Source organism: Oncorhynchus tshawytscha, linkage group LG21 (assembly GCF_018296145.1).
Source record: "Oncorhynchus tshawytscha isolate Ot180627B linkage group LG21, Otsh_v2.0, whole genome shotgun sequence".
Classification (NCBI taxonomy): domain Eukaryota; kingdom Metazoa; phylum Chordata; class Actinopteri; order Salmoniformes; family Salmonidae; genus Oncorhynchus; species Oncorhynchus tshawytscha.
Window position 1 is genome coordinate 470,534 of NC_056449.1, and position 24,436 is coordinate 494,969.

General features: G+C 42.3%; 2 protein-coding genes across 5 annotated transcripts in view; both read right to left on the minus strand.

The window, feature by feature from the left end:
- The window catches only part of LOC112220712 (fibroblast growth factor receptor-like 1), a 66,187-nt gene extending 56,489 nt beyond the window's left edge, over nt 1–9,698 (minus strand). Inside the window, exons 1-3 of one of the 3 annotated variants that reach the window (XM_024382563.2) lie at nt 9,601–9,688; nt 9,129–9,172; nt 7,296–7,392 (exon numbers count right to left, since the gene is read on the minus strand). In XM_024382563.2, the coding sequence (XP_024238331.1) occupies nt 7,296–7,359 (64 nt within the window). In that variant the 5' untranslated portion in view covers nt 7,360–7,392; nt 9,129–9,172; nt 9,601–9,688. The other 2 variants (XM_024382564.2, XM_042302864.1) reach the window with 2 other exon arrangements.
- Nucleotides 9,699–10,508: 810 nt separating this feature from the next.
- Nucleotides 10,509–13,394, minus strand: LOC112220713 (E3 ubiquitin-protein ligase RNF4). 2 transcript variants are annotated; one of them, XM_024382565.2, is made up of 8 exons: nt 13,340–13,394; nt 12,418–12,559; nt 12,148–12,298; nt 11,992–12,068; nt 11,822–11,834; nt 11,558–11,681; nt 11,295–11,346; nt 10,509–11,169 (listed from the first exon to the last, which is right to left on the minus strand). In XM_024382565.2, exons 2-8 carry the CDS (start codon nt 12,427–12,429, stop codon nt 11,020–11,022), a joined length of 579 nt encoding a protein of 192 aa, XP_024238333.1. In that variant the 5' UTR covers nt 12,430–12,559; nt 13,340–13,394; the 3' UTR covers nt 10,509–11,019. The 2 variants fall into 2 exon arrangements, with proteins under 2 accessions (XP_024238333.1, XP_024238334.1); XM_024382566.2 differs by lacking the exon at nt 13,340–13,394 and adding an exon at nt 12,644–13,288.
- Between the last annotated feature and the right edge of the window lie 11,042 nt (nt 13,395–24,436).

A 24,436-nucleotide genomic window follows, 5' to 3' on the forward strand; every position in this document is an offset into this window, starting at 1 on the left:
CAAAACACACACCAAAAATGACTTCAATTAAAATGCACAGGTCGTAATTGGTACAATGGAGATGTGCTTCCTCTTCTCTCTCTCCCACGTGTCCTCCTCCTCCACTGGTTGGAGGAGTCAAGCATTCCTTCCCCCTGCAACTCCACCCTCTGATCTCCCCACCTCACACCCATATGTACCCCTGCCTCCCTCCCACATTCCACACCGAGTCTCAGCCATGACTAACTCAATTTGTTCTGCGCAGGTCTCTGTTCGAAAAGGTATCATCCAAAACCACAGTCAATTGAGTGCAGGGTCAACCTGGCCCTGATACACTGAGGCTAACTGTTCCTCAGGGAAACACAAAAATGATGTGTGTCTACAGACGGAGACAAGCACTGAGGCGCATCTCCCTTTCTCATATCGCGCTCACTGACATCTTAATGAGGTGTACATACAAACGATGAAGTGCAGCAGTCAGCTCAAATCTACATAGAAAGCATTGACAACATGTCATTTAAAAGAAAATGGGTTAAGACAGAGAAGTGATGTACACAATATAATCGCATTAACATTTTGAATGGTCAAGCTCCAGATATGAGATGACGGCAGTACTTGATGCTGTCCTTGGAGTGCAACTGTGTGTTGCGGGCCAGTGTGGATTGGCACCGCTATGCACAAATGCTGGGGCCCACAAGGTGTCAATTAGCAGCCCCAGACACTCACAGTGCAGATGGAAAAATATGAGGATTTTATTTTGTTGATAGAGGACTTCAACTGAATACAATGCTGAAAAGAGAGAAAATTAGAGAAAGGAAGATGGAGGAAATGGGGAGGACATCAAATGTGCAGAGTTTGAATACCCTGTGGAGGATTTGCTTACGTCTTTCATTTCATGCTCAAGAGAAACACATGTTTCTCAGGCCCATTCAAATCCTATTGAGGAAGACTGGGGGAGGCAATAGATTGCGCTGTTCTAAACTTAAAGACAAACCAACTGTGAGAACAACACTGTGAGACGGTGACACCTCCAGTAGACAAAGGATTCCAAAACTGGGGGGGGAAGACAGCCACACCTTTTCATAGTGAGCCATGGTCATATCACATGGTCATTTAATCAGGCCTGATCCACCATGGGGCTGGGGGTGAGATTTAAGAGGCAGCAACAGATGAAGAATCCCACAGGTGTAGGCCTAGACACTCCAGACAGACACCCTAACGCCGTAAAGTTCCTCCACTAAATGCTGTGCCTGGACCAGTCAGGTGGTTCTGAATTCCTCTCTGGAGCCAAAGGGTTTGGCTGGGTCTGTGTCCCAACTACCTGAATGAAAAGGCCACAACACTGCAGCTAGTAGCAAAAGTTCCTCGGTTGCTAAAGCCTTCAAATTCCCAACTTTTAAACCACCCCCACAACTCTCACAATCCTTACACATTCCGACTGCAGTGTGGATTCCACCCCAACAGCTGGCGTAATGAACAAGCCGTGTGTGTGTGTGTGCTATGCCTCCATTTCTCTGCCTGAGGGCAACTGCAATCCGTGTGGCTACGGGCAAAAGCACCGCAGAACTATTCTCAGTCCACTCTTCTAGTGCTGCCCAACAGCTTACCATCACAAAGCCAAACATAACTCCACAAAATAATAATGAAAGACAATCTCTGACGAGAGTGACGTGCATCCTGATTTAAGGACTTCACCGGAGAAAACAACCTGGGCTTATGGGGGGGCTCTGGAAGTCATTCAGACATACATCAGACATGGCCTCAGTCATTTAGTGTCTTTATCACCTCTGTTATGTTTTTCTTTTTTAGGATACACAGCTAACCTTTCACCTCAGCACCAAAATAAATGCCTGTGAAGGCTGATGGTTCAGGATGTTCAGGAAGAGAGCACAGGGGGCACTGGGTCGGTCCCACACTTCAAACAAACCAGCAGCAGGCAGCGAAGAGTGAGAGCAACTGACTCAATCTATGGGTGTGTCACAAATAGAACCCTATTCATGCATCAATGGACACTTTTTCAAATCTCTCATCAGGGAACGCCAGCCGTTCCATGTAAATTAACTATTCCAGAGCAAGCACACCTGATTCAAATAATTATCAAGCCCTTGATAAAGTGAATTAGGTTAGCTAGTTTAGGGCTACAACAAAATTGTGAAACATCTGGGGGTCCAAGAGGAGATGTTTGAAAACCACTGGTGTAGAGGACACACAATATGTCTGCCATCCATCAATCACATTAATGCTCTGTTTGTTTAGGTCCCAGAATGGCATCTCTCTCTCTCAGCTTGGGGAGCCCTCTCCTCTCTGTCTCTCTGACATGGGACACACACACACAGCTGCTCAGGGGCACAGGCCCCAACACAAACTGACATGCAAAATACAAAAGAAAACAAGGAGAGCTGTCTCCAGTCCAGGGACTGCTTTTCAACATCTCATTTGTAATGTGACCAGGAGAACAGCTGGGAAGGAAGTACATGCTTACATCTATACATACATATCTGAAAAATAGGGGGATGAATGAACGCAGAGAGAAAAAAAGCAGAACCTGCAGTACTGATGTGTTATTGTAAGCCCCTCTGGTAAGAGGTCAGGTATGCGCACTCCCTGATCCGATCTGGGGCCTTTCCCTGGTCCTCTCCGTTGCCCTCTGACCCCTCCAGCACTAACCAAACAAAGGCTCCAGGCCCCCAAACAATAAGCCATTATGTCACCAGCACAACACAATGCATTGTTCGGTCCGTGAAAGTATGTGTGTCTGTCTATGCTGTGGCTATTTCAGGCTGGAAAGACACACACACAGTCAGTCAGTGAGTCAGTGAGTCAGTGAGTCAGTGAGTGAGTGAGTGAGTGAGTGAGTGAGTGAGTGAGTGAGTGAGTGAGTGAGTGAGTGAGTGAGTGAGTGAGTGAGTGAGTGAGTGAGTGAGTGAGTGAGTGAGTGAGTGAGTGAGTGAGTGAGAATGAGTGGCACAAGTGAGTGAGTGAGTGAGTGAGTGAGTGAGTGAGTGAGTGAGTGAGTGAGTGGCACATTTCCAATATATTCACAAATTAACAGCCACAATAAAAATGTAGATGTAACACTGCATTAGTTTCAGTGGTTGATGTTTTTGCAACATTGATTGGCCCGGAGGTTGGCTAGCCAAGTGGAAGTCATGTCAGACAAGACTGGAGGATTACATGGACTTAGGAAAATAGTAGGCCAGTTGGACTTGTTGGCTGGAGAACTCTCCCTCTTTTCCTCTATTCAACTGTACTGCAAAGGCTATGTGTGTGTACACTAAAGCTGGGATGATACATCGAAAATTATTGACACCAGCCAAACCGACCACTTATTGTGGACATTTTGCTGATATTGTTCTTTACGATATATAACCTATAGGGCCCTACTAGAGAAATGTGAAGTTTTAAATAAAATACGTTCGCTAATATGGGTGATTGTTAATGGGACAATTGAAAGCTACAATTGAAAGCTAACATTCAAATTAGTAGTAGTAGTTTTAAGGGTAATATATACAATTTAAAAAAGTGGTACACATTGTTATAAACTTATCGTTCAATTTAGCATTATCGTGATAAATTGTAATATGAATTTTTGTCCATCTCTCTCTTATTTTTATCGTACTCTCGGCACAGTTAATATTTGTGGCCTCAGTCCTGTGAAGTCATGTTGCCTTAGCAATTACTAGGTGGAGGCTGATGGTAAAGGTTGGATGGGGTGAAATAGTGAGATCATTTACTTCAGACTTTGTTCAGTTGCTTTCAGGCTCAGTAAAATGCCTCACCTCTCTCTGCTGTCCTGCTCATTAAAATGCCTCTTATTTCTCTTGCTCTGTGCTTGTGTGTTGGGAGCTCTCCTCAGAATATAGGCACACTACTCCACATTCCATGTGCCTCTGCATGCTCACACACACAACACCTATCCCATCAACCTACCCGTGAAGTGTTTTGATGGACACATTAAAACCAAACACCAGGGGTGCTAAGCTAACTTTATCCGAGCTCCCATTTAATGGGACAAATCAGTTATTTTTGAAGCCAGCCTGTATTTACTAATAACCACATCATCAACATGCTGTTCCCAGTCTTAAAATCAATGTACGACCACCTGTCTAATACAGCTTCATTACTAAGGAATATGATTAGCAGCCCAATGCTAATGAGAAGGGGTGAGAGAAAGATGGTGGCTGTGTAAACACCATTTGGCAATCTAAAAACCACTTGATGGCCTGTAGTCTGTCAGCAGCCTTTCTCTATGGATCCATCCTCCTCATTGAGATGAATTTGGAGCCGATCTCTCATTCCTTACTCACACTCAGCTATGTTTGTCACTTCTGGAAAACGGTTTATGTGTGAGATTTGCCTGATGGTTTTGTGCCTTACATTTTGTTTGCACCTTTACATGTAAATTACTATAGGAATTTATTATAACATTGCAATATTTACATTTTATGACATGTCTCAATATACACACTTTATGATGGCTCTCACCATTGTTAATAGCGTTGCCTTTTACCTAGACATATGCATTGATCCCTATTCAAACTACTGTTTGTTTAAACCCACACCCCAGGCTCTGTCGATATTCTCTAGTTTACTACAGAGCTATGAGGATTGTGAAGTGACAAAAGGCTACCCAATGGTTCAGCTATGTTTCTCCAACACTCTAAATTAACTTCACACATTTCCTCTGGCTTAGACCTAGCCATAAACTGCTGCAGTGTGAGGAGGAGAGGGAGAGATTTTCTGTGTATTTTTTTACCTTTAACTAGGCAAGTTAGTTAAGAACAAATTCTTATTTAAATGACGGCCTACCCCGGCCAAACCCAGAAGATGCTGGGCCAATTTTGCACCGCTCTGTGGGACTCCCAATCAGAGCCGGATGTGACACAGCATGGAATCGAACCAGGGACTGTAGTGACGCCTCTTGCACTGAGATGCAGTGCCTTAGACTGCTGTGCCACTCGGGAGCCCAAGGATGGAACGAGGGAGAGATTGAGGGAGAGAAAGAGCAGATTCTAAAAATGTGCTGCTACTCCTCATCTCAGTTTCTATTGACTTTTAAAAGGCTCAGACGAATACAAGAAAGTTAGACAAGCAGACAGTACTTCTTCTCAGTGTATGTGTTTTGTGCATCAGCCCATTTTGTTGTCTGCTCTTGTGAAGACGTGTCCAGATGCTCAATCATGAATCCTGGAAGGCTGCCTCTCACTGACACACCAGCATGTAGCTGCAGGGTGGTCCTAGTTTGTACAGTGCACAGCAGGCCCCTACAAACCCACCAGTTCCACCTCCAATAGCCCCCACACGTCCACACGGCTGCCTGTCGCCTTTGTTTAAATGCAATGCTGTAGTATTTAGTCTACCGTTGCTGCACCAAGATCCTGTGCTTATAGCTGGGTCCCACCACATCTTGCCTCCAGTGTGGATGGAGTTTTAAATGTACTTAGTTTAATCATGTGCGTCATAAGGAGTCAAAAGAGTGATACCTAAATGAATGCAGTTGTATTTCATTTGTGATCATCATTTTTTAAAAATTGCGTTATGGCAACCATCCCATGACTTCGTTGTTTTCCCCATTTAGTCGGGCTCCCGAGAGGAACAGCGGTCTAAGGCACTGCATGTGAGTACTAGAGGCGACCACTACCAGACCCTGGTTCGATTAATGGCTGTATCACAACCAGCCGTGATTGGGAGTCGCATAAGGCAGTGCACAATTGGCCCAGCGTTGTCCGGGTTAGGGTTTGGCCGGGGTAGGCCGTCATTGTAAATAAGAATTTGTTCTTAACTGACTTGCCTAGTTAAATATAAAGGTTAAATAAAAATAAATAAACAAAAGTTAGCACAGACATTAATGCCCACATTTATGCATGAATACTCTCTCTCAGGCATGCACCAAACAGAGTAAAATCCTCACCTTTCAGCTGCTCAGACTCAGACCCAGAATCATTGCATAAGCGTATACGGTTCACATGTCTCTCTGGCAGCCGGGCCCAAACTGTGCTTCCGCTTGCAGCGGAAAATATTTGTCATCTGACGTGATGTTCTGCATTCCCCGTGCAACAAGGACACACCAGGAACAGCAAACTTGGTCAGTAGGGGAGCGCTCAAATGAGGTTGGGGGATCATTTTTTGCCACGTTCCATATCAAATCAACCTGGACTCTTCCTCTAGAAAAAAAATCCTTTAAAAAAAAAGTCTTAATTGTCCTGTAGTTTTGAATGTCCATTCCTTTTCTTCTCCTAAAGTTCACATATGAAGGTATTAAACTCAGGTCACAAAATATTGATTTTATGTCAGGAAATGTTTTCCATGAGGAGAAGTGTGTTAATGTGGACTCAACCTTTTCTGCTGTATGTTGAGTAGCCGTGGTTGACCCACCACAGTTCGTCAAAAACACAGTGTTTGGAGCGCAAAGAATCTGACATTCAATTGGAAAATAATCTCTGATTCTGTCTCAGTACCTCTGAGGTATTTTGTTTTCAACACAACCCTTCAACACAAGTCTTATCAAACGTGTCATATCAGACTTTATAAAAAAGGTAAAAAGTTCCTTGCTCAAATATCCGCATGCCATCATGATAGAGAAACGTTTAGTCTCTCTCTCCCTCTGTGTACACAATAAGGCGCTAGCTAGGCTAAGCTAGTGAGTAAAACCCCTCTGATACCATCACCAGGAAGACAAGCTGTCTCTTCTACTTTTTAAGCCCACAGGACTCCTTGCCGTGTTGCTCCGGTCATGGTCGGAAACGCGGTGGCATTGCACAGCAAACAAACATAATTGCCTAATCTAATCACATTGCTCTCTATGGGTCTCTGTTTACTTTTGCCTAAGCGTCTCCATGACGGCTCGACTGTGTGATTGTGAATGCTGCATTGTTCAGGCTAGGGCTCTCACCGATCCAATCTGCCTGGGCGCCGTGTGTTTGGGTCCCCCCCCATGCCCCTTTGCTTTCCCCAGACAGGCAGGCCAGAGCAGACGACCAGCGGCATGTTGAGTCTAGGTTTGACAGCTCAGATTGTGCAGCAGGAGGGTCAGGACTACACTCTATCAGCATGCCTCACTTGACACTTGCACACCAGGTATCCCAAAGGTTACTGTCCCAAAGTCTGTGTGATCTAGGCAAGGTACGTTAGAAAACGGAAGACAGGCCCTTGGCCTGAATGGACAATACCACCAACTTGGCGTTACATAACCACAATTGTGTACAGCTTGTAGTAGATATCATTCATTGCGGTGAGGCACTTTTTGAAGATGGTTGCCTACAGATCCACTAAAACACTCAGTTATTATTGTTCATTACTACTACGTTACTACTCACCCCGTGCACAGTCCGACAACAGGATTATCTCACAAATGAGCAGGCAAATGCATAAAAGTCCCATTCTTTCAGGATGGAAGGCTTCAACACTTGAAATCTTAGAGAAAGAAAAAAAGTAAATTCACAGTGAGGAGAGGTGCAAGAACACATTGTTATTATCCATATCACATCTTAAGCTACTGTATATTATGCTTTACAACCAAATGATATTTCTCACAGAAGTTTCTTTTGGAAGTGGCATCGTCAAGGCATTGAGGAAATATAACAGAATTACAGTCGAAACTAATAACAATAAAATAAGTTGTTAATTATTTAACAGACTGAAAAACACAAGACGTCTGTCCCCAGCACTATAAAATGTGTTTCCGGAAAAGCAACATAGGCTTTTTATTCATGAACTTCAATCAAATGAGCAGCTCTTATTTTGTCCATATGTCCCTATGTTTCTGGTTAGAGGAGTTGTTCTTTCTGCCAGTTTGCACAACAAACAAGTAAATTGAAATCCAAAATGAAAATCCTTTACAGTTTTCCATTTAATCTTTGATCAAATACATCTACATAATAAGCGTTTAATTGACTGTTAAATCATCAGCTATTGGGGAACTACACATATCCTCCTCTCATTGTCTTAGAATGGGTTACATACTACATTATCAAAAGTATGTGGAGATCTTCTCGTCGAACATCTCATTCCAAAATCATGGTCCCCCCTTTGCTGCTATAACAGCATCCACTCTTCTGGGGAGGCTTTCCACTAGATGTTGGAATGTTGCTGAGGGGACTTGCTTCCATTCAGCCACATGAGCATTAGTGAGGTCAGGCACTGATGTTGGGCGATGATGTTGGGTGATTAGGCCTGCCTTTCAGTCGGTGTTCCAATTCATCCCAAAGGTTTTCAATGGGGTTGAGGTCAGGGCTCTGTGCAGGCCAGTCAAGTCTTGTGTGCGGCTGCTCGGCCATGGAAACTCATTTCATGAAGCTCCCAACGAACAGTTCCTGTGCTGACGTAGCTTCCAGAAGCATTTTGGAACTCGGTAGTGAGTGTACGTGTACGTGCTACGCATTTCAGCCCTCAGAGGTTCCATTTTGTTGACTTGTGTGGCCTACCACTTCACGGCTGAGCTGTTGTTGCCCCCAGACGTTTCCACTTCACAATAACAGCACAACACAATTGACCGGGGCAGCTCTAGCAGGGCCGAAATTTGACTTGTTGGAAAGGTGGCATCCTATGACAGTGCCACGTTGAAAGTCAATCAGCTCTTCAGTAAGGCCATTCTACTGCCAATGTTTGTCTATGGAGATTGCATGGATGTGTGCTCGTGTTTTATACACGTGTCAGCAACATGTGTGGCTGAAATAGCCAAATCCACTAATTTGACGGGATGTCCACGTACTTTTGTATATATAGTGTAGATGCTGTTGTATAGGCTACAGCTAATCTACCTGCGTATTAAACATGTTAGAAAGCAAAGACCTAAGCCCCATCCACTCTCATACACACATAGATCCATGAATGGTGAATCAGTGGAATTAAAACATTCTACACTCAAGATGTGGACTACAAATAATAGTTTTGTAAGGTAATATAGCAGAACTATAATTATGATTAACACAATATTGATTTATGCAATACAGTTGTGTATTATTCTATTAGTAATACATAAGTAATAATCTGTAGTATAAATTGAAAGTTAAAAAGTATTCCAATTGGCTACGTATGCATTTTTTATTACAGGTCTACAACAAACCTGCATCCTTCTAAAATCAGCGGCTTATAAATAATCACACTGTGATCAGGGCCAACTTTCATATTAATACAAGTTAGGGACTTACCTGAAACGTCCAGCAGCAATGATTTGTCTTGAATCGGTTTCCCACTAATGACAAGTTTATCGTGATTACATTGTCTTTACAATAAAGGTGATTTAATCCAAATAATTAACATATCAATGTCCACTAAAAGTTGAACACTAAAAGTTGAACTGCACGCACTCTTCGCTCAAAGTATCCGTGGCTCAGTTACTGGATACATTGTTACCCTCTATGAAAAATAACACTAGAAAACGTGAATGTCAAACATGCAGCTAAAATATGGCTAGTTTTATTTAAATTGACGGTCATCACATCACGCTCGTGCGAGACCCAACACACCGGACCGAGCGTGCGTCAAAACTAAATAAAAGCCCTGTGCTCGCGTTAGTTAACTCCTACCATTATCCATTTTGGAAGAGAAGCAGTTCTCTTTTTTAAATCCCAAATACCATTTACATCTAATGAATTTACTGCAATAATTGATCTAACATACCTTGCCATCAAGGAATCGACCGCATTAGTGGGAACTGCGGTCCGTCCGACCTCGGAATTTTTGCCCAATCACAGAGTAGCCCAAGTAGCTACTCAACACATTTCAAGAATTTAACTCTTTCGCTTAGGGCAGTTCTGCTATTAACATCATGGACTGTCATAATAATTAAACCAAAATATAATATTCATAATAATAAAACACTAATTAAATGTACCGAATGCATTATGTAATTCCAAAGTAATAACACTGAATTGGTAAATTGAACTTCTATTTTCATGATGTAATATGACACTGATCATTTATTAAAATGGTATGGTTTGGGTGTTATAAATACACACTGTGCCAACATTAGGAAATAAGGTCAACAACATAAGAGAAAATTGTAATTTGAAGAAAATTAGATATATGAGAAAGGGACAGTTGTTCAAACTCAGATTAAAGCCAAATCCTGGACTAAAACACATTCCATGTAAAATCTCCATAGATAATTTAGTCCTGGACTAGGTTTATTCCAAGAAATTAACTCTGTGTTTGGTAATATGTTAATCAAGTAACACACCCCTTGCACTGAGAATGGAGAGGAAACTGCATTATCATTGATCATTATTATTATTGGACAACAGACCATGCATGCGCAAGAAGATACTGCCCCTTAGTGGACATTTGAGGGGATGCGTGTCACAACAGTCAGCCAAGTTACATGTAAGTACAGAATAAAAAAAATAATTAAAAGTTTACAAATTCAATGTAAAAGTCAGTGAAAACATGTCATTTGAAAAAAAGAAGCTTTTTAGCAAGTCAGCATGAGGGCTCAACAATGCAATGTCCTACGTTTGGGCTTGTCTCTTCTCAGTCACGCTGGCTGTGACAAACTATCTGGGTCAGGTGAGCAAAACATGTAACAAACCTTCACAATCATACATTTGTTTTATTGAACCTTACAGATTAGGCGCACCTTAACTTGTCATTCAACCATATATACAAAACATACAACAATATTTACAATGGTGATGACCAGATTCAAGCAACACCCACCGTTCAGACATCCACCTACTCAGCAGCAATAAAAATCGACAGACATTTCTACTTTCGAGTTTAGTTCTCATTGCACTTGAGTGCCAGTCACGTGTGATTGCTACCAATACAACATCACATGTGGCGTCTTAAGAGCTAAAAACCTTTTTTTTTAGCTTAATCAGTGGAGGAAAATTACAAAAATCTAAGTGAATGTGCGCTGGCATAAGTGCGCGTCCCTATGCTCCTGCTTCTTTCATTGCAGAAGACAGACAAAATCGGTCCGATGTGTATGTAAATTATTCTTATATCCAGTAGGGGGCAGTGATATGAGAAGGTATAATTAAAGGATTTGCAGGTTTGGTGAGGGTGAAACCAATGGGTGAGTCTTATGGGTGTTTGATGTCAAATATATATAGGGTGGCATTGCTTGTGGGTCAGTTTCTTTCTACAGGTTGGGCAAGTGTGGGATCTCAACAGTGAGTCGCGGAGGCAGTGACTGCAGAACAGGTGACCACATTTTGTGGAGACTACTAGCCTCCCACTTTCAATGATCTAGAGGAAGAAGAGAAAGAGCTCCATCTTAGTTGAAGGGACAACTTCACATTCTTGGTAGCTACACAGCAATTACAGCTTGACATAGTCACCTTCACACACATGTTGAATTATGCTTTGCTTACCTCAGCATAGGCGTCCATACACACTGGGCAGCTGACTGTCCCTGGAGTAGACCTATGGAGGACAAGAGACCATCAGGGTGTACCCTAACTCAAGGTCTTGATTTCAGTGGTCACGTGGCCAATATTATGAGTGGATAAATGGATGGATGAGGATGACATTGCATTTGTGTGCTTCAATTTTCAAATAAAATTGATTTAAAAAAAAGTTTGGATATGCCATCTGAAGAGATCATCATAGTCAGAGGGGTTGTGGGGCTTAGTACCTGGCTCTACTGCTGGCCTGTAGAGAGGACAGGTCGTCGGCACTGAGGCCTCCATTAGTATCCTCCTCCTCATCACTGCTCAGTACATAACTCTCACTGTCAGCTTCACGTCTGCCATGAGGCCCTGAGATAGACACAAGCAGATAGACAAACTCACAGAAAAATACATGCTTGACATAGTAATAAATGCTTGCTTTATTAGAGGACCAAAACATATTTGAATCTAAATATAATTGTTGCGATTGAGGAAAAGCAATGAATTACCTTCATCGACAACCTGGTTTCCCAATTTGCAATCACGCAGTGGTGGAAAAGAAACAAATATGTCAACATTTCAGTCTTTACAACAGTGATAAAAGCATAATCTTATAAATACATTAAAAACAGTTATTTGTATACATCATTATTTGCATAAAGAAAGCTCACAAACTCACCACCACAGAATCATTGTTGGTCAAGTCAACCACAGTCAACTCAGAACCTTCACATGTCAAGTCCACCACCTCCTCACCTGCACAGCCAATAGACGGGTTAGAATTTCCATAATCAACCAAAATGACAGAGAAAACCATAAAGCCATTGCTACCCACTCTCAGTCCTGCTGCTTTCCAGCACATCAATGGTCTCTGGGACTGCTGCTGATGCTGCAGCACGAGGTCGCACACTGGTTGTGGTGACTCTGCTACTCTTGGCCGTGCGTCTGGAACTTGAAGGGACTCCAGTCCTTCTTTTCCTCTGTGTCTGTGACAACAAATCACTGCTTCTTAGAAACCAGACACCTTTGCTAAATGTCTGTGAAAATTAAACTGAAGGTGTTGGAGGGTTATCACGTGGCCCTGGGTGCACATGTGAGGACTTACTGTACTGCTCATGTTGCGATAGGGAAGGTGTGAGTGAAATCAAAAATTGTCAAATGTTAAGGTGGTAGTAGTAGTACACACTGAAAAAACTACATCCGTTCCAACTCTGATTGCGAAGTTCTTGGACCAATTGAACAATAATCTGGTGAGAGAAAAATAAACCAATTCAGTTACATAAAAAGCCTTCACACATCTGATAAACTACAAACCATTGGCCATAACTAACCTTCATGAACATAACACAGCAGCTGAAGAACACAAACCATAGTCTATCGTTAACAGTATTCTGAGATCCACTCCCTAACCACAAAGTCAAAGCATAATGTTGTTGACAACTTGTAACATATTAGCTTGTAAAATTGATAAAATCTGCAACCCCTCTCTTTCTGTGTTCATCTGCTTAACGTAACGGGGGAAAAATGTATTTAGCTAACGTTTAGCTGCTGACGTTTAGCTGCTGTAATCACAAAACTGCTTGTCAGCTACAATATCGTAAATTAGCTAATATTAGCTGGGTCTGAGCTGGGAAACTCATCAGGCGTTGGTTTATCACGACAAAATGGAAATTAACACGGTGTATTAAGCATGACATGTACCTAACCAAGTAGCTAATGTATCTGGCAATACAATTAATAAACGCAATGGCGAATCAAAACATGAGCTAGCTAGAATTAGCATTTGAGCTAGTTAGCTAACAAAGCAAAGACAACTAGCTAGCTAGCAACCAACAAAGGTAGCTAATTTAGCTAGCAATGCTAACACGCTCTACGCAAGCTCTAGCTCCTGCTTTACAAACGGGATCAGCTTTACTTTTACATAACATCAACACCACAATTCAACATTTGTATAAGGGACTGGTGATAGATGAGTAAACTGATAAATAATCCAGTTTTAAAACTAAGGGTGGTTAACAGCAGCCTACCTCCTCAATCACTTCTTCTATGGTCCTTCTTGATGAGATTTAAAGGCCGTTGGCATCCAATAAATGTTGCATTACTGCCACCTACTAGACTGGAGTATAACTCCCTTATACTTTGCTTCATTTTTTCTTTTCAACAAAAAAATAAAATACAACAAATACCCTACCATCTAACATTACACTCACAAAAAAATAAATACCATACTCCACTATTAAAATGTATTTAGTCCTACTTCATGCCAACAGCCTGGAAGGATGGGACACCACCACATTAACACACCCTGTAACTCTTCTGATTTCAAGTCTCGCACACCCAAATACCTCTCTACAGCTGCCACCACAACCTCTATTTTCTGCAACTTACATTCCATCCCTGCTGTACAGTTGATAACCATTAATATAAATGCCAAAAATGAAATCTTACTGAAACATATATACCTTGTTGGTGGATCCCTATGTACTGTTACAGATCGACTACTCTCACCACTCCTCTCAGGATCCCTCCCCCTTGGCCCATCTTCCTCTACTTTCTTCACTGCCTCAGCATATGACCACTTCTGCACTACTCTAACCCTGGAAACCTCAACCTGCCTCTCATACAGGACATTTCTGATCCCCAGCCCCCTACAATTAACACAAACCACTACTTTCCCCAATACTACACATTCCTTTGTCTCATGCTCTTCTGCACACCTAGGAGGCTCCCTCCTACACATGCCCATAAGCTTGACACCTGTAACAACGTAATGTAGTTGGCATTAAAGCTTGTACAGGATAACTTATATATCCTAACTTCACTTTGTCAGACAAAGACAACATCAAAACTTTTTAAAAACAGACAACAACCATGTTTCTCCACTCACGCCACCCTATTTGCGTCACACCAAACGACGAGCATCACAAACACCGGGAATCTTCCCCTTCAGTTGGTCAGCTTTCACATTTACTGTTACCCCAGTATTCACTCCTTTCAATGGCACCCTTTTCTTGAGAGCAAAACAATCCACATCTCTTGCCCCCATTCGTTTAACATGGAGTGCTTGCTCCCCCTGACCAGCAGAAACATAGAATTATCACAATACCACATCTGGATACCCTCACTGATTCAACAGTACCCCACTCTGTTTTCACCCAGCCTGAAATCTCAAATGGTTCAGCAAAAAGGCAAGGGTCCAGTTTTTCCATAAACTTCACTCCTCACCTTTATCCTGACCCTTGGTGCAAGCCTCGGGCTCTGAGAACTTCAACACGCCTATCACCTCCAATACTTCGCCCTCATTCACTCCCATTTCTCCTTCAACTCTTTCTGCTTACACTTTCTACCATTCTTCTTTAAAAAACCATCTCCCTTTTTCCATCATTTATAACTGACTCAAGCTCACCCTCTTCCCCCCTCTCTCTCTCAGACCTCCTCTGCCTCTCTTTTTCCCTCCATTCTTCCTCTGTATATCTCTCCTTATGATAATACTGCACTTCCCCTGACATACATCTTGTTCTTGCCTTCTCAAGGGACGCCATTTAACCAGCTGTCACAGTCTCCGTACAATCAGCACGAACCCCTAGGGATGTAGCGCTCAACAGTGCATCCCACTTGTATAGCACCTGTTTCGTCTTGATGTTCTTCTTTATCTGACCTCTTCGATGGTACATTGGAGATCGCACAATTTAATTCATGTGCATCCCGTCACCTACTGTGCGGGAATGGAAACAGGATTCCCAAAAATGGAACAAAATAGATGAATAAAACTAAATCAAACAACTTTCTGTTAAAACAGATCTGATCCCTACACAGGCTCAAGGGGAACCTGGGAGGGAGGGTCTTCCGGCGCTTGTACAACTTTGCAAGTCTTCAGATGTAAAATCCTTAAGTCCCAAAAACGTTTCTGCCGCAGCCACAAACATGTCCAGTTTCTTAGACTTCGAGACTTGTGCCATACAGTTTATAATGGTGGCAATCCACCTTTTTAACACACATGGTGTCTTTTGACTGGCAGCAAACATTTACTACAGGCTGTGGTGCGTCTACTACAATCTCTTCACTAGAATCACTTGCTTTCTCAATCATTTTCATTTCCTCCACATAGGAGATTTGATTGACCAACAGACTTTCTTACCTTTCTCCATTCACCCAGTGGGTCAGATGCCAGGCACCAGCTACACCAGGAATTTTCACCAGGTATTCAACCTGAACATCCATTGTCATCCCCCGAGATGACTCCTTTGACGGATGCTCTACTACGAAGTCAAAACACAAAACTTCAGTTGTCCCGGATTCTTTTGAGGCTCACTGCAATCTTCCTCTGTTCTTCAGATGTACAATTAAATCAAAATAAGACCACTCCTGATCCCTCTGACAGACTCAACATTTCCAAGCACATGCTTCACCATTTTTGACACCTCAAACGGGTTTCCCACATATGCATCCTTACTCAACAAACACATCCCAACAAGAAGCGATTCATTATCATTCATACACGTATACTCCACTCCAATTTTAAACTATTTCCTTTTTGTTCCAGTTTTCGCTACTACTGTTGTCTATTCAGAACATTAGTCTTCACCCACTTTGCTCGTCATGCTGCTTGATTCGAACTCAGCATCCACTTCCGCCATCAATTTCCGCTCTGAACATTTGTCGTCACCAACTTTGCTTGATGCGCTGCTTGATTCGAACTTAGCATCCACTTCTGCCATCCATTCAACATTTTGTTTGAGGGACTGGTCATAGATGTATCAACTGATAAATAATATAGTTTTAAAACTAAGGGAAGTTAGCAGCACACCTTCTCAATCACTTGTTGAAGCACAGCTTCTTCTGTCCTTTGGGATTGGTTTGGCAGATCACAGCCAACTTTTAAGGTGCATATACACCTCCACCTACTGTACTGGGGTGTGAGGCCAGTCACGGCCTACCTAAATTAAATTCTCTTCACTAGTCCTGTTCCTCCAAGAAAGTGAAATAGAGCCCTAGACACCCCTTCCCACTACACCACCCAAACCCCAACCCCTTCACACAATCTCTCCCTATCTACGTTATACAGTTCACAAAATATCAACACATGCTCCACCATTTTCCTCCACTAAACACATCACACAGACCTGTTTCATGTCTCCCTATCATCCACAATGTGGCATTCAAACCTGTGTGCCCAAAGCGTAGTCTACTCCACACAACTTCCTCTCTCCTACATCCCATACTCCCCACCTCTTCCTTTACTGACCAGTACATGCGAAAAAATTGTCTCCCCTTATTACTAGCATCCCATTTCATTTGCCAAAGACCAAGCCCTTTTGCCCGGATCAAGGACTTGACTTCCCTATGGCCCAGCGGGACCTCAGCAAAATAGCCCCTCTCTCCTCACAGCACTCTTAGCCACCACATCGGCCTTCTCATTACCCACAACCCGATGGGAACCCAGTAAAAGCTTACTACCACTCCCCTCCTCTCCAATCCCATCATCTCCACAAACAAGTCTCCCTTATCTGACCTGCCCATCTTCACACTACCCAACATTGCAGGAAAATCAGAGCAGCTCACCACTCTGGGTGGTTTCACCTCCTCCACCCATCTCAAACCTATCATGGCCATCAACTCAGCCGCATAAACTGATACAGAATTAGTTAACCGCTTACATATTTTAACATTGAAATATGGGATATACACCCCTGGCCCCACCCTACTACTGCCTGAGTCCTTTGAACCATCTGTATATATCCTTAAAAACAAATAAAACCAATTATCTATATACTGTATCTCTCCAAACACCATCTCACATCCTCACCCCATTCTCTCCTGCCCTCAATCATGTCCACATCTACAAAACAGCCACAGAGGAAAGTTCTGTGTAATTGCAATTGCCGGCCCCATCTCTTTCTCTCCCCCAGTCCATATTCTACCACCTTCTGCCCAATTGTCCACCCATACGCCCTCTGCTTTCCCACTCCTCGCTCCCTGCATTTCCCAATTGCCGTGACCACAGGATGTCCTTCTGATCACCCTTTCAACCTCGCCCATTATGCTAATGCAGGTTTGTCCCGCCTTATCCTCAGTGACAGTTTCCCACTATCCACCTGCAATACCTCAACAGGTATCGTTCTGAACACAGGAGGTTGGTGGCACATTAACTGTGGAGGACTACACAGGAGCTGATTCAAATAACCAAATGTTGATAAGGAGTTTATACATTTAATCAGCTGTGTAGTGCTAGGGCAAAACCCAAAACGTGCACTCCTTGGGGTCCCTAAGGACAGAGTTTGGGAAACGCTGGTCTAAGCACAACCCTTAACAACCAAAACCCCATTCCTCATCTCAAAGTATTGTCTGTAAATCACCCCCAGCCCATTGACTTTGACAGATCATTCTTGTCAATAGCAGCCTTTTTCAGGGGCTTTTTGTAGACATGGATTTGTATTGTGTTTTGAGAATCTGCAGAGAGAATAATGAGGTGGTTGTGTCATTACTGTAGTCTTACTGTAGTCTTGATGTTATAACTTTCAGCGTCCCTTGCTGGTTTCTGTCCCACAATCTTGTTGTGCTCCATAACCGCAAGGTGTGTCTGCTCCGTCATAGTTGTGTACCCAAAATGCTACCCCTTGGGGTATTTTTCAGCAGTGCACTGTGAAATGACTCTAGATACGAGTTTTACTAAGATAAATAAGAGGGGTAGACTAAATTGATTACATGATCTGGAAGAGACTCTGTGGTCCTCAGGCTACATGTAACCACCTGTAACCCCACAAACACTACCCAATTCATGTTAATACCATGCTTACTGTAAATTGAGCTATCTTAGCCGTCAGCTTGTAAATATTTTTGCCAACTAACCTTCAACTTGGAATCACACTCTGTACCACCTACAACAGAGTACACAACAATACACAATTTAACCACCTCACCCACTAATTGTATTGATCTATATTAGACTGGCTAGCTTACCATGCCCAACATGGACATTTCAATATTGTCTGCTTGCTGTTAGCTAACTAGCGTCACTAAATGTGGCGACATGATTGCTATTCAGCTGAGACTGGCTAAGAACCAACTAACCAACCATAGAAGATTTATACACATTCATCATTGCTAACGTTACCAAAACACAAACAAATAGTGAATTAGCTATATCGCCAATTCTATAATAACAGTGTTTTCCAGACAAGGGTGGAATAGAAGGCTACCAGATTGAGCTACTCTTATTTGCTAACATTAGCTAGCTTACTTTAGCTAATGTCAGTCAAAGATACAACGAACAAACAAACATGTTTGCTCTGCTATAAGTAGTTACAGTGACTACTAGCAGTGACTACCATGGCATAACCGAAATACAATTTAATTGACAGTGTATACAGTGCATTTAGAAAGTATTCAGACCCCTTGACTTTTTCCACATTTGTTACGTTACAGCCTTATTCTAAAATGGATGAAATAGTTCCACCTACGCCAAATCTACACACAATACCCAATAATGACAAAGCAAAAACAGGTCTATAGAATTTTTTGAAAATGTATTAAAAACATAAATATGACATTTGTTGAAGCACCTTTGGCAGCGATTACAGCCTTAAGTATTACTGAATGTGACGTTACAAGCTTGGCACACCTGTATTTGTGGAGTTTCTCTCATTCTTCTCTGCAGATCCTCACAAGCTCTGTCAGGTTGGATGGGGAGCATCGCTGCACAGCTATTTTCAGGTCTCTCCAGAGATGCTCGATTGGGTTCAAGTCAGGCCTCTGCCTGGGCCACTCAAAGACATTCAGAGACTTGTCCCAAAGCCACTCCTGAGTGGTCTTGGCTGTGGGCTTAGGGTCGTTGTTCAGTTGGAAGGTGAACCTTCACCTCAGTCTAAGGTCCTGAGTGCTCGGGAGCAGGTTTTCATCAAGGATCTCTCTGTAATTTGCTCTGTTCATCTTTCCCTCAAACCTGACTAGTCTCCCAGTCCCTACCACTGAAAACATCCCCACAGCATGATGCTGCAACCACAATGCTTCACCGTAGCGATGGTGCCAGGCTTCCCCCAGACGTGGCGCTTGGCATTCAGTCCAAAGAGTTCCATCTTAAATTCATCAAACCAGAGAATCGTGTTTCTCATGGTCTGAGAGTCCTTTAGGTGGCTTTTGGCAAACTCCAAGCGGGCTGTCATGTGCCTTTTACTGAGGAGTGGCTTCCATCTGGCCACTCTACCATAAAGGCCTGATTGGTGGAATGCTGCAGAGATGGTTTTCCTTCTGGAAGGTTCTCCCATTCCACAGAGGAACTCTGTAGCTCTGTCAGAGTGACCATTGGTTTCTTGGTCACCTCCCTGACCAAGGCCATTCTCCCCCGATTGCTCAGTTTGGCCGGGAGGCAAGCTCTAGGAAGAGTCTTGGTGGTTCCAAACTTCTTCCATTTAAGAATGATGGAGGATACTGTGTTCTTGGGGACCTTCAATGCTGTAGTCATTTTTTATTACCGTTCCCCAGATCTGTGCCTCGACACAATTCTGTCTCGGAGCTCTACAGATAATTACTACAACCTCATGGATTGGTCTTTGCACTGACATGCACTGTGAAATCCTGTCCAATCAATTGAATTTACCACAGGTGGACTCCAAATGGCTTAAGGACAACAAAGTCAAGGTATTGGTGTGGCCATCACAAAGCCAGGACCTCAATCCTATAGAAATGTGTGGGCAGAACTGAAAAAGCATGTGTGAGGAAGCAGGCCTACAAACCTGACTCAGTTACACCAGCTCTGTCAGGAGGAATGGGCCAAAATTCACCCAACTTATTGTGGGAAGCTTGTGGAAGGCATTCCGAAACGTTTGACCCAAGGTAAACAATTTAAAGGCAATGCTACCAAATACTAATTGAGTGTATGTAAACTTCTGATCCACATGGAATGTGATGAAAGAAATTAAAGCTGAAATAAATTATTATTTTGACTATCATTCTGATATTTCACATTCTTAAAATAAAGTGGTGTTCCTAACTGACTTAAGACAGGGAATTTTTACTAGGATTAAATGTCAGGAATTGTGAGAAACTGAGGTTAAATGTATTTGACTAAGGTGTATGTAAACTTCCAACTTCAACTGTATATTATCCCTTATTGACGTCACTTGTTAAATCCACTTCAATCAGTGTAGATGAAGGGGAGGAGACAGGTTAAGTAAGGATTTTTAAGCCTTGGGACAATTGAGACATTGATTGTGTATGTGTGCCATTCAGAGCGTGAATGGGCAAGACAACAAATGTAAATGCCTTTGAACGGGGTATGGTAGTAGGTGCCAGGCGGACCGGTTTATGTCAAGATCTGCAATGCTGCTGGGCTTTTCACGCTCAACAGTTTCCGTGTGTATCAAGAATTGTCCAGCACCCAAAGGACATCCAGCCAACTTAACACAACTGTTGGAAGCATTGGAATCAAGCATCCCTGTGGAACGCTTTCGACACCTTGTAGAGTCCATGCCCCGACGAATTGAGGCTGTTCTGAGGGGGTGGGGTGCGCAAATCAATATTAGGAATGTGTTCCTAATGTTTGTTTTACTCAGTGATTTTTTAAAATCTTATTTTTTCTTTTTATTTAACCTTTATTTAACTAGGCAAGTCAGTTTTAAGAAAAATTATTATTTACAATGACTGCCTACTCCGGCCAAACCCGGACATCGCTGAGCCAATTGTGCTCCGTCCTATGGGACTCCGAATCTAGGCAGAATGTGATACAGCCTGGATTCAAACCAGGTACTGTAGTGATGCCTCTTGCACTGAGATCCAGTGCCCCTTGATTATGGCTTGTGCCTTAATTGTAGTAGCGTAACTGTTATGATATCATAAATAGAGCAATCAGAAACTATTACTGGATTTAGCCAACGGGATAGTTCTTGATGTCATGGGAGACTTATAACTGGCTGGCCACCCCTTTACAACTCGGAAGACATGGTTTTGCCGATATTAAAAGTGACCAAGACAGTTTCGGTAAGTGATTTCCCTTAAATCATTGAAGGAGAACTCAAAACTAAGGTTTTAGGTTACAACAGCTGACAATCTGCAGTGGATGTTGTTTATTTAAAGCAGATTGCACCAATCAACTCAGTGGGGTTGGGGTTATTGTCGGCCCTGAGATTGGAAGGTTGGGTGCGATCCTCAGTTCAGTCATACGAAAGACTCTAAAAAGTGTGACCTGATGCTCTGCTTAGCACTCCGCATTAAGCAGATGGATTTGGGGTAAGGAATTGCGATAGACTAGCATCCTGTCCAAGGGGTAGTATACTTGTATATCAAGTTGCCTCACACCACTGAAACAGGAGATAGGCTTCTGCCCTATCGGCTGTCATGGCTGGGACAAGGCTAATTATTAAGCACCCAGATGCAATGTTATTGCCCATACATTTTTCACCAAACCTTAACTTCTTGCTGACCATTTTTGAAAAATAACTGTTGGTTATGTTTACTATGTGTAATGCTCTGACCTTGCACAACCCGCCAGCCTCAGACCGCAGTGGTCTGCTCACTACTCAAGCGGATAACCAGCCTACAACGTTTTCTACGTTGTTGACCCTGAATGATGGTGAAATTTTGCCTGAGAAATCCAATCCGTATATAAAACACATCAAAGCATAAGAAATTTGTGATGCTGCTGTTCCAATGCGTCCCTAGTGAGCAGTGAATGGGCTATCAACCAGATTACTTTTTCTCCGTATTCCCCAACGTGTCTACAGCATTGTGACGTAGTTTTACGCATTTATGTTGAAGAATACCTGTAATACCCGCGGCTACATTGCGCAACTGGTCACCTGATGGCTCCGAGAGAGATTCTCGTGTAAAATACAGAGGTAGCCATTATTCCAATCGGTCCTACTGAAAAACCAATTGTCCCGGTGGATATATTATTGAATAGATATTTGAAAAACACCTTGAGGATTGATTATAAAACAACGTTTGCCATGTTTCGGTCGATATTATGGAGCTAATTTGGAATATTTTTTGGTGTTATCGTGACTGCAATTTCCGGGCGATTTCTCAGCCAAACGTGAAGAACAAAGAGCTATTTCGCCTACAAAAATAATATTTTTGAAAAAAAGGAACATTGGCTATCTAACTGGGAGTCTCGTGAGTGAAAACATCCGAAGCTCATCAAAGGTAAACAATTTAATTTGATTGCTTTTCTGATTTCCGTGACCAAGTTACCTGCTGCTAGCTGGACAAAATGCTATGCTAGTCTATGATAAACGTACACAAATGCTTGTCTAGCTTTGGCTGTAAAGCATATTTTGAAAATCTGAGATGACAGGGTGATTAACAAAAGGCTAAGCTGTGTTTCAATATATTTCACTTGTGATTTTCATGAATAGGAATATTTTCTAGGAATATTTATGTCCGTTGCGTTATGCTAATTAGTGTCAGTCGATGATTACGCTCCCGCACGCGGGATGGGGAGTCACTAGAGGTTTAAGGATACCTTACATTATTATCTTATGCACTACTGGAAGGGAATGTGAACAAGATCTTGAACTCATGACATCAAACTTTGCCACTAATTCATATTTAAATGATGCAGTTGTCCCTCCACTTCATCTGTTTGACTCAGTGGTCTTATGGTTGGTGACGGTATGTTGGTATTGTGTATGTTGAATGTAATATTACTGGTTGTCTTATGCAACATCCATTTAGGCACTGATGAACCTGCACCACTGTGTGTGATCTGCTTCAGGCAACAGCATTATACCTGTACTGTACTTGATATTCTTTTTATTTATTTTTTTGGATTGCCATGGATTAGAAGCGGGCAACACCATCAGGTCCAAAGCCAAAACAACAAATTTGGATGAGACAGGCGTGTTTTCGTTTCCTGCAAGCATGAGCACCCACTTCACTTCTTGAACATGAAAAAGGGTGAAAGGTGGGATGCAGTAATTCATTTTATTTTTCAGTGTTTGATTAACCTAGTTTGCAAATAATTATGCATGAGATGAAATAATTATGTATCTCTTCTGTAGTTTATCAAATACAGTGTACCTGCTGTGAGAGATGAGGCAAGAACATAAATCTCATCTTCATGTATGACATTTGCATGCAAGATGCAGCCACATGTGTAAGTAATTAACCTTTTTTTATTCAAGATCTTATTGACTTTAACATTTGAATAGCATTTTTCTCCAAAAATTGTTTTAACAATAACATTTTTTCCATAACTTTCAGAGAAACCTTCCTGAACTGAAGCATGGGACCAATTCGCTGTGCCAGTTTTCCATGCTTATGGACATGACTTGCCATGTCAGGTACTTGAACATGATCATTAATATTGTCGGTAGGTATTTATTCATATTTTATAAGGTTTAACCAAATAACCTTTTTTACCATGGTATGACATGATTTCATATTTCTAGATGAAATTCAACACCCGATATGTCGAAAGTGCTGGACTGGCAGATGGGGAGCAGATGGAGAGCCTGTGGTCGTATCGGAGGCGCTTTGGGAAGGTCACCAAAAAATGACGCCGTCCCATCGTATTGACATCCTGACTGATGCACTTCTCTACCATGGGAAAAAGATATGCCAGAGGCAACGTTAGTACAGTTTTTATTAATTTACTTGATGCTGGTTGACTCTAGTGATGTTCTTAACATTTCCTGTTTTTGTTTTGTTTTAGTGGATTCTCTGCCACAGATGTTTTCCCGAGCAACAGAAGTTGCAACAGAGGCAGAAAGGGAAATGGCAGAAATTGCACAGTCTCTTTCAGGTAAACCATTGTATCAATAATCTAAGCATAGCATTTCAGTATTGATTAGAAATGTTGTCACATCTGTCACTGTTGTTATGTTTTAGGAACAACACTGGACACCATTAGGGATTGGGGCAGGAATGTAGGTGTCACCCTTGAGAGGCAAAAACCTGCTCTTTGCTGGGAGGAGCAATATGTTGCAATGCTCCAGAAACATACAATTGCAATGTATGTAATTAATTTCAAATGACAAAACAAAGTTGTTACTTTTCGGCATGCATTATTGTTTTCAGGGCACAGCAGGAAAGTGGAGACGGAACAGCTGTTTTTCAGCTTGTGCAGATCGAGGGGTACTTCCTCAGTTTTTAACAGTGCAATTGTTAGATCAATGAATATAATTGAT

Coding starts and splice junctions, on each gene's coding strand:
- LOC112220713 (XM_024382565.2), bottom strand. Junction 11,347..11,557: donor CAGGCCAGCAGTAGAGCCAG/GTACTAAGCCCC, acceptor TGTCCTCCATAG/GTCTACTCCAGGGACAGTCA. Junction 11,170..11,294: donor GTATGGACGCCTATGCTGAG/GTAAGCAAAGCA, acceptor TTCTTCCTCTAG/ATCATTGAAAGTGGGAGGCT.